The 18,484-nt window shown below is 51.8% G+C and overlaps 1 protein-coding gene across 2 annotated transcripts in view; it reads left to right on the top strand.

Annotated features, from left to right (window-relative positions):
• Positions 1-18,484, top strand: part of LOC138543670 (probable methylcrotonoyl-CoA carboxylase beta chain, mitochondrial) — a 1,097,318-nt gene that overhangs the window by 691,507 nt on the left and 387,327 nt on the right. For both annotated transcript variants that reach the window (XM_069641931.1, XM_069641932.1), the window contains exon 6: positions 3,016-3,208. In XM_069641931.1, the coding sequence (XP_069498032.1) occupies positions 3,016-3,208 (193 nt within the window). The remainder of the gene's footprint in view (positions 1-3,015; positions 3,209-18,484) is intronic.

Raw genomic sequence — 18,484 nt, 5'->3', positions numbered from 1 at the left:
TTCTTTGCGGCGCTGATGGGAGGACCCGGGAGGTCAGGCTTCGCAGGTGAGGAGGAGAAGTGATTGGCGTAGTAAATGGGGTTGAGACCCCTCGGCCCCCCGGCTGGAGGCACAGGCGACGGGGATTAGCAGTTCCGGAGCAGAGTGGAGATGGTTTAGGTGAGCTTTGATTTGCCTGCGAGTGGTGGAGATAGCTATGCCAGGCGCTACCCCATGGATCTCCAGTGCAGGGCAGGGTGCGCAGGTGTTGCTGCCCCCAGCTTCAGGGGGCTGCTGATGTTAGGCTGTGCGCTCGTAGGCGAGGGTGCTGCTTTAGGCGATAATGCTCCCCCTGGAGTAGATTTAGGCTTAGGGGCTCTCCACGTGGGCCCCGGCTCCTGCACTGTTAATGGGGTCCACTGGGGCGATGCGCAGAGGGCTCCAAACAAAAGCGCTAGAATCCAGATGGGAGGTTGGAGTGACAGGGCCGCCTCAAATGCCGGGAAGATCTCCTGCAGGTAAGCACCCGAGCCTCTGAATCGCAGTCCTCCAGAGCAGGGATTAGGCGTATAGGGAGATGCCGCATTCAAGTCTGGCTAGTGCAGGAAAGATGATAGTTGTTCGTGGGCAGGCGCCCCCCCCAGCAGGAGCCATGCCGACCCAGAGCGGGCGCCCTCCGAATCAAACCCGGCTCGCACTCGACTTCGTGCGGAGGCGGGAGGCACAGCGCCGGGTACACTTACCCGGAGATGAAGCTCACGCAGGAGGCCCCGCTCCACGGCCGTGGCGGAAGCTCGAGGCTGCGGGCCAGGTCCCGCTACACAGCAGTGCCCAGGGTCCCGTTGTTTGTCGCTGGGAGTCCGCCACAGGTCAGCGACGCGTCCGGGCCGTGGTGGAGGCTCGGGCCGATGGGTCCTGCAGAGCTTCTCCTGGTGCCCCGCATGGGGGAACAGATGTCGGCGTTGCCCGGCGGGGACTGGGGGCGAGGGTTCCCCCAGGCCTGTGGGCCATGCAGGGTGCTGGAGATGAGAGCGGAGGGGCGCCCCTCCCCCACCGAGCCCTCGAATGTTACGGGCACCCGCTCGCCATCTAGGATTTCTAACGCAGGTCCGGCGGGAGCAAACACGGCTCACAAAGCTTGTAGGCTGCACATAATCACTGCCGACCGCGCTCGATTGATGCAGCAGGGTTTCATAGTGCTGTAGGATCGAAGACCAGCGCGGCGGGAGCCTCAGTCTGCGGGGAATTTACTCCGACGACGGGGCCATCCAGGAGCACTTAAGGAGCCATGCCACACGGTCGTCTCCCGGCCATGCCCCCCCCCCCCATTTCTGTTATGTTTTCCACACAGCTACATCCTGCCTTTCTGCAAATGTCGATTCCAGATACCAATTGATGGCTTCTTTAGCCAGCAGCTGCAGATACACTTAAATGGCTGGATAACTATGACGCTGTTTTGGGCCGGTATGCCCTTTCACGGTACCAGCAATAAGGAGCAACCTGACATCATTTACGGTGGCCTAGCACCAAGCTGATGCTGAAGCCTTGCGTTTCCTGGTGCGTCCAATGCGCTTCATATATCCAAAAGGAACACTGTGTGACTCACGATAAACATTTGTGGATCGAGAACAAAGAAGGAAATTACCAATGTGGTTGAATATGGCAATCGCCGGGTGTTCTCGGAGCGTTTATTGTGAAATAAAAGTACATTTTAAATTTGAGTATTGCCATCTCCTTTAAAAATATAGTTTTGTATTCAAAATTGGGACGCACTGTGTTGTGAGAGGATGTGGGTTCATATTCCGGGTTATGCGTCAGCTGATGTCAACACGTAGGTGATGACTGGGCGCGTTTGCCTACGCTGCCCAGTAACGTCATGGAGATAGGCTGAGAATATCGCTAGGTTTGGTGATGTCATCCTCAGGGGTGGGGGGATATTATTTAGTGCCGCCAGGGTAGTTCACCTTAGGCCGATGCGACAACGCATAAGATTAGCACAAAATGGCCGCACTCCGTGCTGCCTGATTTTTGCATGTGTAAAAGTGAGGAAAACTACGGTAAGGTGCATTGGAAATGTTTGTACGATCGATCAACGAATGCTTAAAAACACATGCCTGAACCCTCGGGACAATAATATTTTTGAGCGCACTATTCCTTTAAGTATTTTCAGATGCACCACTTCCAAAAGGGCTGGTAGAATCTTCTAGTTTGTTCTTTGCAGAATCCTTTATGAATACAATGCAGAATTAAGCACATTCTTCAATGTTTCACTCCGCTTATCGAAGAAGTAACCGGTGAAATTGGTGGGCTTGCTTTCATCTTTATTTCTATCAAATACATTTTTTTCCAGTTTATTTTTGGTCAAAAAAAAAATTCACTGTGTCCCTGGGGTGTTGCTAGGTCTGAAAATGATCCGGGGCTAAGCTAATGTCAGGACTGTCAGGACTCTGGGCTAGCTAGCCTTTTGGGTGTAGCCGCTCAGCTTCTATTAGAGTCTACAACCAAAAGACACGGGGCTATAGCCCCATCAGCCCCCCCCAGCAACGCATCTACAGTGTGTCCCAAATATGTTTTTGTACACACTTGTGGGTGACAACACCTTGATAAACTGTGGGTGTTCAGCATTTTAGACGAAAAGTGAAAGATAGGTGTATTTCGGTTTTCTTTTCCACTCAATTTTGATGAAAAAAAATCCCCCTGTCCTATTTGTGTACTGGGTCCAAGCATGCCTATGTATTAAAAGTAATATGCATATTGCGATTATCCCCTAATGCAGTTTACCCATCAGGTTCATTTCTAGTGGATAGTGAAGAACCATTTTTAACCTTCCTGCGAGTTGGTGTCTGGCATGATTGATGAATTGCCTGTCATGGCACTGGCAGAGAACATGCAGTAGTTTGAAAGATTACACTATGCCTGTGATCTTTACATATATTGTGGGGAATGTCTAACCCTTTGGCAGAAAAGAGCAAATGATGTTCCCTATTTTGCTAAGAGTTGGATTTCTATTTATGCATATATTTTTCTTTTCTTTAGAGTCAGTGGCTGTGTTGATCACTTTGCGCCCTCGGAAAGAGACGCATACAATTGTGTTCGAAATATCATTTCTACCTTAAATATTGGAGTTTTTCCTGAAGAAATAATGGACTATGATGATCCACTGTATGATGCACAGGAGCTTGCAGGGCTTGCACCACAAGACTACAGCCATACACTGGATATTAAGCTGGTAGGTATTAGTCACGTTTACTTTTACACCCTTCAAAGTCCAATACCTCAAACATGTATGATTACGGTTATTTGCATCCTTTGACTTATTTCGGGTGAATTGTTAATTGGATGCCTTGGTTGTATCTAAAAGTTGTATTCAGCCTGCCAGCATAGGCAATTTACTTTGTGCGATATGTAGAATAAATTGAAACTATCATAAGATCTGTTGATTATCCAACATAATTTTAAAATGGAATCCATCCAGCTAATGTAGAAAGCTTCTATGCATTTTCCCAAACACCAACTAAAGTCAGCTAATTTTCCTAGGTGACACTTGTTACCGTTTTTTTGTACAATGCCATTAGTGGTGGTAAGAATCTGGTTTGTTGGTAAATGTGTGGTAACAGATTCTCCTTTTGAGGATGCTATCCCACTAGACTCTTTCACACCTTGCTTGAAATTAATGAATACAAGTTATCCAATATTGATTGCATGGACAGTTCCAGATATTGTAATTCTAGAGGATACAGCAGCAGCTGTTTGTGCCTTCACCAAATGTTATTTTATTGTTTTTGCTATTGGGTCCTTGAGCCACACACGACACATAAAAAAATGCTTTTTACTTGCACATTCCGTTCATCGGTTATCTTCTTTAACCAAAAGCTAAACAAACTCAATAGTTGCAAGTCAAAATGTGTAATCGATATAGTAGCTCACAAACGCTCTATAATGGATATTAAAGGCAATATCAAATTTAAATGATTGCCAAAATAGTTTTCCCGTGCAATACTGTGCTACTTTGTACTGAAACCTGTTACTGTGATGCATTTGAATGCACTCCTGCACAACACACTAATGAAACACTGGGAAAATAAGTTTGCAGCATAACATAGAATGTTAATCAAAAGATTGTACGACCAGCTCTACGGTGCAGATAACTCAAGTTTTACCTTGTCATATGCGAGAAGCAACACAATCCTGTTTTTATTTCTTTAGGACTTGTGTTTTTGTTATCCGGATTGTGTGCCCTTGAGGAGAATCCCTGGTGACGACTGCCTTTAAAAAAAAAAAAAAATTTTTAATGAAAAAGCACTATTTGATGCTAAAGCTACAACAAAACACTTTAACAGCAGCAGCACAGGAATTCGACATCACAACATATACTTAATATGATTATAAACAAACAAATGACAATAAGACAGTGGTAAAAATGGAAAAGAAAAAAGATATGCCTTGCTGAGTCAATATTATTAAAAGGTATGTTCAAATTTGGAATAGGCATGACCTCTTTCTATTTTCAGCCCTAATTATCTCCTAAATTGCCTGCCTTTTGATACTGAATGATCTGACCTTGGCCTATGAGCCCACAAAACAAAACTTACATCTGAAGGTGGTGGTAAAAACCACGGTACCTCTACTGAACACAATTCCCATCCCCTCTCCCCATGGAGTGATTTGGGCCTCCTTGACTATACTGGTTGTCATTCTTGTTTGCAGCCTTTTGTTGGCCGAATCCTAGCAGCCTATCAAAAGGGTGAGCATTTGCAGGCATTTATTGTGTGCAAGATTACAAAATTAGTCTTGTAAGTTCAGGTTGAAAGCAAAGTGTTGGTATTGAAGTACCTAGTCGTGCATTCCCCGAGGAACCATAACACTCAACCATTACTTTTAACTTTTTTAAGGAATAAAAATCACCAATTAGGTTTGTATGAGGCTAGGGAGGTGATGAAAAGCGGGAGGACCTCACAGGGAGGGACTTCTCCCATGGGGATGGTGATGGTGACTCCCGGTCCACGGTGGAACTCCCGCTTACCTTTTGATTCCCCGAAATCCCTAAGATCTGTAAAAAAAAATAAAAGCGTCTGACACTCCTTTTCTGCCTATAAAACCGAATTCATTGTTATCGAAATACTGTGAAGGTGGTTACGAGAGTTATGCAAACTACTCTTTCATGTGATAACCAAAGTATTTGTAAAAGGTAGCCCAGAGAAGGCCTGAAGGAACAAGTTACTTACCTGTAACTGTTCTCCAGCATGGGTGTAGCATGGATTCACATGCTCTTGAATAAACCCCATTGTCAGGCCGGGAATCCTCAGTAAAAGAAAAAACTGTTTCACTTTTGTTTATAAACTGTCTTTCTCCTATAAACAAATCACTGAGCTCTGGGACATACTGCCCCCAGCCAATGACTGCCCTCTCCCTAATCCCCTTCAGATTTGGTAGCATGTAAAGGGGCGGTATGACCAAGAAGAGCCACAGAGGGGCAGGAGGGAGGATTTTGCATGTGAATCCTTGCCAGACCCATGCTGGAGAACAGTTACAGGTAAGTAACTTGTTCCTTCTCCAGCATGGGGTCTGGCATGGATTCATATGCTCATGAATAAAGAATACACAGCAGTACATACATACACAACCACGGGAGGTGGCAAGGCTCAACAGAAGCAATTACTCTTACCTCCTCACCAGGCTCACCTTCAAGCAAACAGGTTGCGTAGCACTGCTTGGGCGACTCTGGACTCCTCCCTAGAATCCCTGTCGATGCAGTAGAATTTCGTGAAGGTGTGCGTAGACCTCCATGTAGCAGCCCAGCAGATGTCCAGCGGGGGCACACCAGACAGGAACGCTGTCGTCACATCGATCGCTCTGGTAGAATGGGCTCTCACACGCCCAGGCAGCGGTCGGTTTGCCAACCATTGACGATGAGTGATGCAGCCGGAGAGCCACCTGGAGATGGAAGCCTTGGACAAGGACTTCCCATGGTTCACAGGACCAAAGTTCACAAAAAGCTGAGAAGTTTTCTGGAAACCCTTCGTGCGGGCCACATAAAACTTCAGCGCTCGAGCCAGATCCTGCGAGTGCAAAGTCCTTTCAGCCGGCGACGAAGGTGTCGGAAAAAACACAGGTAACACCAAGGGCTCGTCGAGATGAAATTCCGACAGAACCTTGGGCATGAAGAAGGGGTGCAAAAGCTTCCATTTGTGTCCGTAACACTTCAGAGTCGATGACGCGCTGGCCTTGACGAGGACCTCCCTGCAGTCGGCAGTTAGCTCATAACCACCATACTCCAATGCTGCAGGAACCAGGCCTTCAGATTCAGTGATCCAAGGTCGTGGTGCAGGATTGCGCCTACTTCTCTGGCGAGAAGATCCGTGACCACTGGTAGCTTGACTTGAGGGGCCACTGACATGCTAAGAAGGTCGGGTGACCAGATTTGCCGCGGCCACGCTGGCGCAATGAGGATCATCCTGCACTGGCACAGTCTGAGTTGACTGACTCGTAGTACCAGCAGCTACGGAGGGAATGCGTACAGGAGCAGGCCTTACCAAGGGAAGGAGAATGCGTTCCACATGCTCTCTGGCTGGGGAAACCTCTGGTACTTGGTGTTTGTCGCTGTCACAAAAAGGTCGATCTCGGGACTTCCCCACCTGAGGAAGAGGTTGTCCACTTGATCTTGCCGAAGCTCCCACTCGTGGCAAGAGCGTAGCTCCCTGCTGAGGGAGTCAGCGACAATGTTTTGGGCGACCTCCTAGTGCCACAACTCCTGCACCTCTCTGGAGAGCGCCTGGGATCGGGTGCCCCCGTACCTCCGAATGTAAAACATTGTGGTGGTATTGTCCTTGAAGACCCTCACCATTTTGCCCTCGAGGGACGGAAGAAATTACTTGAGGGCCCAAAATACAGCCCATAGTTGCAGGGCGTTGATGTGTAGCGCCTTCTCCTCCGGTATCCACAGGCCTCTGGCGTGGAGACATCCGGTGTGTGCTCCCCACTCCTCCAAGGAAGCGTCCGTCATGACGTCTCCTGGTATGGAGGGCTCGGAAGTCTGTGCCCCTGGCTACGTTGGAGCACACCCCATGACCTTATCGCTCGACGGAACTCCTCGTCGAACGCGATCCTTTCCTTGAAGCTTCCGGACACCTGGATCCAACGGGCGTCCAGGAATTCCTGGAGCGGTCATATCCGCAACCTGCAGAGCCGGCCCAGGTAGATTCATGACGACATCATGCCGAGCAGCGACTTGATGGTCCTCACCGTGGCGATCTTCAGTGCTAATAGCCATTGCACCTTGCCCAAAATGGCTGCTATCGTCTTCTCCGACGGAGCTGACAGGCAGGACACTGTGTTGAGCCTGGACCCTAGGAACAGCGCTTTCTGCGATGTAGTCGAGGATTTAGCATAGTTCTCTGAGAACCCCAGATCCGTCAGCAGCCGGACAGTCCTCTCCGTGTGATCGACGGTGGTGACCCCTGACTTGGTCCGGATGAGCCCGTCGTCGAGGTATGGATACACATGAATTCCCTGTAGTCGCCGATGGGCCGCCACCGGAGCCTGGCACTTCATAAAGACTCTGGGTGCTGACTTCAATCTGAAGGGGAGAGCCTTGAACTGGTAGTGCTTTCCTTGTACGACGAAGTGCAGGAACTTGCAATGTTTTATGTGAATGCGGACGTGGCAGTATGTGTCCTAGATCCCACAACAACAAATTCGAGGGGATTGGGTCCTCCGACATTTTCCATATCTATGACAGGTAATGTCCACAGCTGTGCTGCTTTGGAAAATCTTTGGCGTCTGCGTCCTGCGTCGATGACGTCGATGCGCCGCCCCCGAGGACCTCCTCCGATGGCTGACGTCACCCGATGTGATGAGTAGGACGCACGACGCCCATAGCTTCAGTTCTGTTTTTTTCCGCGAATGTGTTCGCTTCGTGAATCTCGGTACGCCTCGACTCGTTGGAGTTTGCTATTTTCAATTCTCGGTTCGTTGAACCTGTTCGGTTTGTTGTGAAGACCTGTTCGTGGCGATGTCTACTTCATCTTCAACCCCGCGTCCGGGCTTCAAGAAATGCAGGGACTGTGGGTCCAAGATCTTGGTCACGGACTCGCACGACGCCTGCCTCTGGTGCCTCGGGGAGGCCCACGATACGGACGACTGTGACGACTGCCAGTCGCTCACGGCAAAGGCCTTGCGGGAACGCAAGAAGAAGCTGTCGGTAGGCCGGGTGTCTAAGCCCCGGAAGTCAAGGTCTGCGGGGCTTTCGACGGATGACTCGAGGGGTGACTCTCCGCGTCATCGTCGGAAGTCCAGTGGGTCTCCTTCCAGGAGTCGGTCTCGCCACTCCTCCGCCTCTTCGAGGCATTCCCGGAAGCGCCGGCATCGGTCGACTTCCCAGTCCTCTTCCGAGGACTCCGCCTGTCGGTGGTTCGCTTATCCCTCCATGCAAGAGACACCGGAGGAATGGGCTTCCTTCGGGAAGCAGATGCTAGCGATTCTTGAATCGCAGGGCACCGGTCCGTCCGCGCCTCCGAGTGGGGTCGGTCGGCACCAGCCGAGAGACACCGCTCATACGCCTTCGGGCTCGGGTGGTCGGCACGGCTCGCGGGAGAGGTCCTGCTCGGACAAGGGTAGCCATTCTCGCCATGCCCGTTCCAGGTCCCGGTCCTCGACGCGCTCGAGACCGCGTGATCCTGTGCCGTCTTCGAAGAAGATGTCGACGCCTGTGGCACCGAGGTCGTCGACGATTTCTCTCGAGGCTCCGCCTCCGAGGGGGTCGTCGACGCCGTCGGCGCCTAGGTCCTCCAGAGACACACTCAGAGCTCCGGCTTCGAGGCCTGTGTCGACGCTGGCGGCGCTGCAGCTGACGTCGACGCCGATTCGCTAGATATCGACACCTTTTCTGTCGACGCCGACTCGTTCGGCGTCCTCGACGCCTTTCGAGGCGGTGGTGTCGGAAGGGTCCCGTGGCACGGGGTTTGCCCCTAGAAAGGCTCTGGCTAAGGTCAGGCACTGCTTTGGTCCCCAGAGGTCTTCCTCTCCCGCCTGGAGTACATTTCAGAGGTTGATGAAGGCTCTGATGACGACTTGGTTACGGTTCCAGATGAACTTATCTTGGGCCATAGCCAGTTTGATGACCTGAGGCAGTCACTGCATGATGCCAGTGGACTGGACACCTCTCCGGAGGTGGAGTTTTGTAGGCCGGAGCCTGGCACTCATGCCGATTCTTCATATCTGTGCCTTATGTCTCGGGTCACCGAGTACTTGGGTTGGTCTGCTCCCCCAGGGGAGTTCGTTCAGGATGCTCTCACGGACATCTTTGATCTCGGTCCCCCCACTGACCCGGTTTTGCTGTTTCATATGGCTCTGCATAGAAGGGTGGCAGCGGCTTGGACTGCTCCGGAGAGTCTCCCGGCAGTGGGCAAGTCGTTGTCGCGGAAATACCGTCCAGCCAGTAGCGACCCCTGCTACTTGTCCAGGCACCCCACTCCGGCTGACGAGAGCCTTGAGAGGTTGCAGACCTCCAAAGCTGCAGCGAAGTCGTTGGGTGCTGCAGTTCGCCAACCTCTGCCTTTTCGTCCTAGTGGACAGCAATGGAGGGGAGGTTCCTTTCGGTATTACTCGTCCTTCAGTAAAGCGAGGGGAGCTAGCAATCAAAGAGGCCATCGTAAGAGTGCCAGAGGTGGAAACAAAGGTACTCGAGGTGCCAAGGGCGCTCGGGCAGTTGCCTCTTTGCCCTCAGGCAACGCCGCAGCCGCAGCCGCTACCACTCAGTCATGAGGCCAGGTCCTATGGTTCGCCGGTTGGGGGAAGGCTGGCGCAGCATCTTGTAGAGTGGCAAGCCATTACTTCGGATGTGTGGGTTCTGGAGATCATAACCCACGGCTACTGTCTTCCTTTACGGCAGAGGCCTCACGACAATCCACCAGGGAGCCTTTCTTTGAAGAGTCCGGATCCGCTCCTTGCGCAGGAAATTCAAGCCCTGCTGGAGAAAGGCGCCATAGAACTGGTGCCTGTAGCGGAGAGGAACAAGGGATGGTATTCCCCTTATTTTTTGATTTCGAAGAAAGACGGGGGATTGAGACCCATCATGGACTTGCGCGGTTTGAACAAACTCCTCAGGAAGGACAAGTTCAAGATGGTGACTCTTTCTCAAGTCCTCCAGGCCCTTCAACTTCAGGACTGGTTGGTGTCTCTCGACCTCAAGGACGTTTACTTCCATGTGCCGATCCATCCCAAGCACAAGAAGTACCTGAGGTTTGCGGTTGGCGACTCGCACTTTCAGTTTCGGGTCCTGCCGTTCGGATTGACCTCCGCCCCGAGGGTTTTCACCAAGCTCATGGTGGTGGTAGTGCATCTCCGGAAAGGGGGGATTCACGTGTACCCCTACCTGGAGGATTGGTTGATCAGGGGGAGCTCTCCCGAGCAAGTCCTGGATCATCTGTCCGTCACCTGCCACTTCCTTCACAGGCTGGGCTTCTCCCTCAATTTAAAGAAGTCCCATTTGACACCAACGCAGCGGCTTCAGTACATCGGAGCAGTGCTCGACACGTCCCTGGGGCAGTGTTTTCCTCCCCAGGTGAGGGCTCTTCACATTCAGCAGATGTTGAACAAGTTTCAATTTGCCCAGGATCTCCCAGCGTCCGAGTTCTTGAGACTGCTCTGCCTCATGGCATCCTGCATTCTTCTGGTGCCAGAGGCTCGTCTGCGGATGAGATCTTTGCAGTGGGCACTCAAGCTCCAGTGGTCTCAGTCCTCCGGCAGGCTGTCGGACCCTGTTCAGGTGCCGCCCTGGTAGCCTGGGACCTTCTGTGGTGGGCCGTCAAAGGCAATCTGATGAAGGGGGCCCCATTTTGGCTGCCCTGGCCGGAGGTGACGATCGTGATGGATGCATCCCTCACAGGATGGGGAGCTCATGCCAATGAGTTGACAGTCAGCGGTCGTTGGTCTCCGTCGGAGTCCAGACTCCATATCAATCTGTTGGAGCTGAGGGCCGTCAGGCTAGCCCTGAAGGCTTTTCTGCCGACTGTGTGTGGAAAGAGTGTCCTGATTCTAACGGACAACACGGTGGCCATGCACTACCTCAACAAAAAGAGGCGGGGGGAGCATCACTTCCGCTGTGCAGTGAGGCGATGCAGCTCGAGTTCTGGGCCATCCAAAAGGAAGTTTCGATCTCGGCTGTTCATCTGGCCAGAAACAACGAGACGGTGGACGCTCTGAGCAGGCAGAGCACAATCTCTCACGATTGGGAGCTGGCTCAGGAGATTTTCCTGGAGATCTTCGCCCTTTGGGGGACCCCTCAAGTGGACCTCTTCGCCTCCAGTGTCAACCGGAGGCGCGAAAGGTTTTGCTCGCGGGAATTTCCTCCAAAAGGAGCCTTAGGAGACGTGTTCGTGGTGGAGTGGTCATTCCCACTGCTGTACGCGTTATCTCCAGTCCCCGTCATCCTGCAAGTGCTGCGGAGGTTACGGAGGTTCAGTTCCCGGATGATCCTCATTGCTCCGGCGTGGGCCCGGAGGATGTGGTACCCGGACCTTCTAGACTTATCCATCTGCCCTCCACGTCGTCTTCCCTACAGAGACGATCTGCTCTCACGGGAGGGGGGGTCAGGTTCTCCATCCAGAGGTCAGATCCCTCAATCTTCACGCTTGGCTTCTGAAAGGTTGAGGCATAAGGATTGGGACCTCCCGGAAGACGTGATGGAGGTGTTGCTCTCGGCCAGGCGGCTGGCAACAAAGTCTCTGTACCGTTGCCGTTGGAGAAAGTTCTGCGACTGGTGCAGAGTTCAGAATGTGGATATTTTTCAATGTGACATTCCCATGGTTCTGTCTTTTTTGCTTTCTTTGGCCCACAGGGGCTTGCAAGTGGGGACCATTAAAGGTTACCTGGCGACGCTGTCCATATTTAGGCGCTCGTCTGAAGAGTGTTCCTATTTTAAGATTCCTTTAATTTCGCAGTTTTTGAAAGGGCTCACTAATGTGTTCCCTCCGTCACCTTTTCTGGTGCCAGGTTGGGATTTGAACCTTGTTCTTAAGTTTCTTATGGGTGCTCCGTTTGAGCCTTTACATTCTTGCCCTTTGAGGCTGTTAACTCTGAAAACTGTGTTTTTGGTTGCGGTTACTTCCGCTCGCAGAGTGAGTGAGTTACAGGCACTTTCAGTTAAGCCACCCTTCACTGTGTTTCATAAGGACAGGGTTGTCCTTAGAGTTCGTCCTTCTTTTCTTCCGAAGGTGGTTTCGGAATTTCATTTGAGCCAGAAGGTTGTGCTTCCGGCGTTCTATCCTCCTCCACATCCTGGTAAGGAAGAGGAGAGGCTCCATAGGCTTGATCGTAGGAGAGCGTTGAGCTTTTATATTTTGCGCATGTCCCGGGTCAGAGTGGACGATCAACTTTTCATTGGTTACGCTGGAAAGTGTTTGGGAAAAGCTGTGACGAAACAGATGTTGTCTCGTTGGATTATTTTAGCTATCTGAGTGTTACCGCTTGGCGGGTAAGGATCCTCCGGCTGGCTTGCGGGCCCATTCTACCAGGGGAGTGGCTGCGTCTGCTGCCCTGCAGAGGGGAGTTCCTATTAGTCACATCTGTGATGCAGCCACCCGGGCTTCAGTTCATACTTTTGTACATCACTACTCCCTCGATTCCATCAGAGGGCAAGGCAGTTCTCTATTCCGCAATTTGATTGGGCATGCTAAATTTGTATTCTAAATTCTTTCCCACCTCCTTGCTTGGTGCTTTGGGAGTCTGTCATAGATATGGAATACGTCGGAGGACCCAATCCCCTCAAAGAACAAGTTACTTTCTTACCTGGTAACATTCTTTCGATGGGATGGTCCGACGACGTATTCCATATCGCTCCCTCCCTGCCTTCCCCGCTGCAGAATTTCTTTTGCGATTGCAGCTTGCGTTCCGCAAGGCCTTGTGTGTCTGACTGGCAGAAAACTGGTGGCACACGTTCTGGGGAAAAAACTATAACTGAGGCTATGGGCGTCGTGCGTCCTACTTATCACATCGGCTGACGTCGGCCGTCGGAGGAGGTCCTCGGGACGTCATCGAGGTCATCGACGCAGGACGCAGATGCCAAAGATTTTCCAAAGCATCACAGCTGTGGACATTACCTGTCATAGATATGGAATACGTCGTAGGACCATCCCATCGAAAGAACGTTGCCAGGTAAGAAAGTAACTTGTTAGTCTCCCTCCTCCAGTTGGCCGAGCATGTGCTGCAACGTGACTATCCTGAACTTCTGGGACTTGATGTACTTGTTGAGTCGTCATAGATCAAGAATGGGCCTCCAGCCCCTGGTCTTCTTTCTTACTAGAAAGTATTGTGCGTAAACTCCGGAGCCCCAGAGTCACTTCGGATCCAGCTCGATCGCCCCTTTTGTTAACATGGCCCGAGCCTCCAGCAGCAGCTGAGGGATGTGTTGTTTTTGCCGGGCCACCAGTCGTATTCGCGGACACTTTCGCTGAAACTCCAAAGCGTGTCCGTGGGCAAGAGCGTCCAGCACCCATTGATCGGTGGAGATCTTTTCCCACATGCTAACCATGTTTGCCAGCTGGCCTCTCGCTGGGTTGCAGGGCTCGGGACACGACGTCCCGGCCGGTTCAGTTCTGCTTGGAGGCTGGCACGCTGCCCTGGGAGCCTTGACAATGATGGCGGCCACCTCTGAAGGCCTAGGAACGACCCCTGTAGGCTTCCTGGGTCATGCAACGGGAGGGTTGGTGGAGGACGATCCACTGCTGAAGATCTTCGAAGACCTACCAGACTTCACTCCTGAGAGACGAAAGGATGTATGGTGCTGTTGCAGCATGCCCAGGGCACGGCCCGTCTCCATGTCGGTCTTGATGGCCTGAAGAGATTCATCGACAGCCTTGCCAAAAAGATTGTCTCAGTCGAACGGCATGTCCCGGACCCTCATCTGGACCTCTTGTCTGAAGATGGTGGCCTTCAGCCAGCCACGACGACGAAGGCCAACCCAGTTTCCCATCTGGCGGAACCCTGTGTCCGCATTGTCCAGGGCCACGGTGATCCCGTGGTCCGACGCCACCTCACCTTCCTAAAGGATCCCCATTGCCTCTACCTGCTTGTCCTCGGGGAGGAAATCCAGGATCTGAGCCATCTTGTACCATAGCTCCCGGTCGTACCTGGCCAGGAATGCTAAGGTGTTGGCCGCCTTGACCATCATCGTCGCCGAGTAAATTACCTTCCGTTCCACAGTGTCCAATTTCTTCCCCTCGCTGTCTGGGGGGACAGAGGTTGATGACGAGGGGTTGGATGACTTCTTCCTAGCCACAGCCAAGACCACAGAGTCTGGAGATTGTTGCTACCGGAGACATTTGGGTGCAGACTCCAGCACCCGGTATTTCTTTTCTAGCCGGTCCTTCTTTGCGGGGCTGAGGCGAGGTTCTTCAGCAGCGCCAGCCCCTCAACCAAGACGTCGTCCTGGACCGGTACTGACAGAATGGTCTTCGTTTTTGCCTCCCGGTGCTGATACAGGAAACCTTCCTTCTTTTCCGGGGTGAGCTGGAAGAGTTTGGACGCACGTGCGATCATGGAGTTGAAGGATCCCACTTTATCCAGCGGTGAAGCCCTTGGTGATGGGGAGATTCCATCGTTGTCGCCGTGTCCATCCCGTATACTTAGGGGGGGTAGGTCAGTGATGGTGGAGTGAAGGCGTAGGTTGTCTCCTCCTTTTCTTCGTGGTGGCCCCGGTGTCAACTGGGTCATCGCCGGTGGTGTTCCTGTTGGTGCCGTCTGCATCCTCTTCTGAATCTCTAGTGTGGAGGGTCCAGAGAATATCCTGCGATTAGATCTCTGGGAGGTGCCTGGGGGACAGGGTTGCATGGGCAAATCCTCGACGTTCTCATCGCCATCTCCAGTCTCCTCCGGGATGGTGCGGACGGAAACTGCCTTCCTTGTCGGACAAAGAAATAGCTGTGCCCTGTAGCTCTTCCATGCCCCCCCCCCTTCTTCGGGTCCTGAGGGGTCGGCTTCGGGCTGAGGTCTGGGATCCTCTTTTCCAGAGTCTTCTCCACTGGTTTGGCCAAAGCCTCCCGCCTAGGAGGAAGAGCCGCCCTGCTACTGGGGTACCCTGGACTGGGACAGCCCCTTTCGTCTTTGAGAGGGTGGCTGAAACCAGCTCGATAGAAGAGGGCGATTTGGCCTGGATCACCTGGGCCTTAACTGGCAGGATGGACATCTTGTCCTGCTCGGCCTTTTCTGACTTCTCCCACAGCTTCCCCAGGGTAGATGACTTTCTCTTTGAAGAAGAGTTGGAGCGATGGCTGGAGATTGAAGCTGATGGAGACGATGAATGCGCCCTGACCGTCGTGGGCCCAGCTTGCGCAGCGACCCAGACGGAAGCAGACTCTCAGTGCTTGGCCTTGTCTTGGGCCCACACGGATGGAGCGTCCCTCAAAGACTTAGAAGCCTGCTCTGGCTGGCTGGCTGGCTGGATCCGGATGAGGCATGCTCCTGTGGACCACACGGGGTAGAGGCCCTGGCTTTGAGCCACACTGCCAGTCGGACGTGCAGATCCTTCGTGTGCTTGGAGAAGCCACGGCAGACCTCGCAATCTTCTTCCTTGTGCGTCGGGTAAAGACAATGGAGGCATTGGGAATGTGAAAACATTCCGCAAACCGCAGCTGGTGCAGAGCTTGAAGAGGGAAGCCCCATCCTCCTCCTCCTCCTCCGATATGATTCGTCGCGGTGTAGGCCTGATGGCCTTCTGGAAACTTCCAAGAAGACAACACTCCTCGATTTTGCCCTTGAGGGGCGATGAAAGATGCAGAAAAACGGATCCACGTTAGTCGGATGATTAAACGATGGTGCAAACAAGCTCGATTGAACAAAAATAGGGTTTTCCTAGCCAAAAAGTGCAGAAAACTCAGAAAACTCGAAGAGCGAAACACAAGGACTCCCAACCCTTGAACGTGTGTAAAAATCTGAAGATGACTGCCTGAGGAGGGGCTTACGGAGAGGGCAATCATTGGCTGGGGGCAGTATGACCCACAGCTCAGTGATTGGTTTATAGGAGAAAGACAGTTTATAAACAAAAGTGAAACTGTTTTTTCTTTTACCAAGGATTCCCGGCCTGACGGGGAATATTTAAAGGTGCATGTGAATCCATGCCAGACCCCATGCTGGAGAAGTGTGTGTTATCGATGCAGACAAGGGACTGTAACATTGCGCTTGGGAGGACCCAGCTACCAATCATAAAAACAGACAATGGAATGCCCAAAGAGGAACCAGGGAAATCAGTGTGAAGACGCACCTGCCCGGGAAGTTCAAACCCGGTAACCAAGACGCTGGGCGGAGAAGCAAATACTTGTTCGAGAGATCGTGGTGTGAGGTTCCAGAAGTAAGGCTCGGGCACAAGGGTGGCATATTTTTGGGTATAGATTTTTATTGATCAAGAAAGGTTGTGAGAAAGGACTCTCTATCCCTAAATCTAATGGGGGTTTCTCTGCCTCAAAAGAACTAGAGAAAATAGTCAGGATGTCCAAAATGTAAAAGTCTATCCCATTCATGTCTCTGAAACCTATTTCCGTCCCTCACTCTAAATGGTGCAAGGGTGATCTCATATTAAAGGAAATGTAGCGGTCATCAAACCAACATAAATGTTGGTTGCCAGTCACGCTTCCAGAAGGTTTCAAAAATATAATGTTCAAGAAATAATGTTCCAATAGGGGGTTGCTATTTTCCCCTAGACTTCAAAAGGAATAAGTGTCTTTACAGTCTCTTCTCGGATAACACAACACAGATTCACAGTTCTTTTCCAGTTCCAGGGCTCTCAAACCATTTATGTCCAAACTCTCATGTGAGTGCAGGTCTCTGACTCGCAATATGCTGTAGCACTTGGTTTACTCTCCTTTTAAGCAATGACCTCTTCACAGGCTGTCTTTCTCTCATGGTTATACTGCTTGGCTTACTTTGCTGCAAAGCAATAGCCCCTTCACAGGCTGTTTCTCTTTGTATCACAGAGTCCCAGACTCGCAGTAATGTCCCTTGATCTTTTGGGTCACTTCTTTGCCAAATATACCACTTTTTATTTCTGTAATTCTCAGGGTGCCATTCCCTTTTATCTTGCACTTCGTTTGGGCTTTCTGGTTCATCCTGCATCTCCAGCACACTTTGAGCTGCCCGGGTACCTGACGATCTGGTCCATGTCTTCCAACTGGCATTGCTGCGGTACGAAGCTTCGGTGCTATTTGGCTGCTTTCCTCATTCAGCGGTGTCCCTGCCAATCACTCCTTCTTACCTGAGGTTTTGTCTGCACCAGCGTTTACTCTCTGCTGTGGCTCCCCAACAACATAGTGCCTCTCTGGCTGCAGTCCCTGTGGTGTGCAGCTCCCGAGACCTTGCGACGCCTGGAGGGGTCCCCGGAGAGCAGGACGGGTAGTCCTCCTTACCGGATGGCTGTCTTGCTTGTGTCCTCCCTGCACGGCTTCCCGCAGTTTGCCGGGTGGGCGTATCTGCGGCTCGGCTCTCCCGCTGACGGCTTCCAGTCTCTGGTCACAGCTACCCAGAGAATTTCTCCTTGGCCTCTCAGCTGTAGTCGATTTAAACTCCCACGTTGCAAAAGGGTGTCACCCAGATTAACTGTAGAACTAGACTTCTCACTTCGGTTTGTCGGAGTGATCTTGTTCGCAGTGCTCTTTTTCATCTCAGTACATTGTTTTAGTCGATGCTGGTTTGCTATTTACTCTGCAAGAATGAGCTAGTTGGCTTGGCTTTACAGTAACACATCCATTGTATCAGGGCAGGTGGGAGGGGAATCTAGCTCCTGAAAAAGGATAAAAGGACTTTCAGTGGACTTGTACTGTGTCTCCTTATTTATTGGGCATTTGTAATGCGCCTATAGGAAATGTGTTTCAAGGTGCTACAAGACAAGGGGGAGGGGGAACAGGGAGGCCAAAACAAGAAACGATACTACTAGGCCTTGTGACATTCAGATTGTGCAAGTGCAGTAAGAGAAGTACAGAGGGGGGATGTGGGTCAGGGCGGAAGGGCCCATGAGAAAAAGCTAGTGCCAAGGGAGGTCAGGTGGACAGAGCAAGGGGAGAGCAGAGAGTGCAGGGTAAGGAAGGTCCACCAACTAAGTGCGAGGTAGTGGATGGAAGAGCTACACGGTTGCAAGCCTAGCCAGACTAGTGCAGGAGGAGGGGCCTGAAAGGGCAAGTGCAGGTTGAGGGGGAGGAGTTCAGGGGAGACCAGGTGCAGGGGTAGACTGGACTAGGGGAGCCTGGTGTCCTGTAGACTCTGAAGGAACCAGCCAGCCAATCAAGAGGCAGATGGGGAGATTAGCATGGGAGGGAGGAGAGGGAAGGAAGAAGAGAAAAGGAAGGTCTTGAGAAGTTTTCTGGAAATTCTGAGAGTGGCAGGGAGGCCATTCCAGAGAGACCGGAGAGGGACCAACGCTCGCCATTGATGTGTCCAAACTGCGGGCCTATTAATTGAAGGAGAGGGTTCGAGCAGTAGGGGGAAAGAGGGTCATACAGGACTGCACATTTGGATATGAGTC

The sequence above is a fragment of the Ambystoma mexicanum genome, chromosome 1q (genome assembly GCF_040938575.1).
Source record: "Ambystoma mexicanum isolate Mex_15411 chromosome 1q, UKY_AmexF1_1, whole genome shotgun sequence".
NCBI classification, from domain to species: domain Eukaryota; kingdom Metazoa; phylum Chordata; class Amphibia; order Caudata; family Ambystomatidae; genus Ambystoma; species Ambystoma mexicanum.
This window is presented reverse-complemented; position numbering and strand designations above follow the sequence as displayed.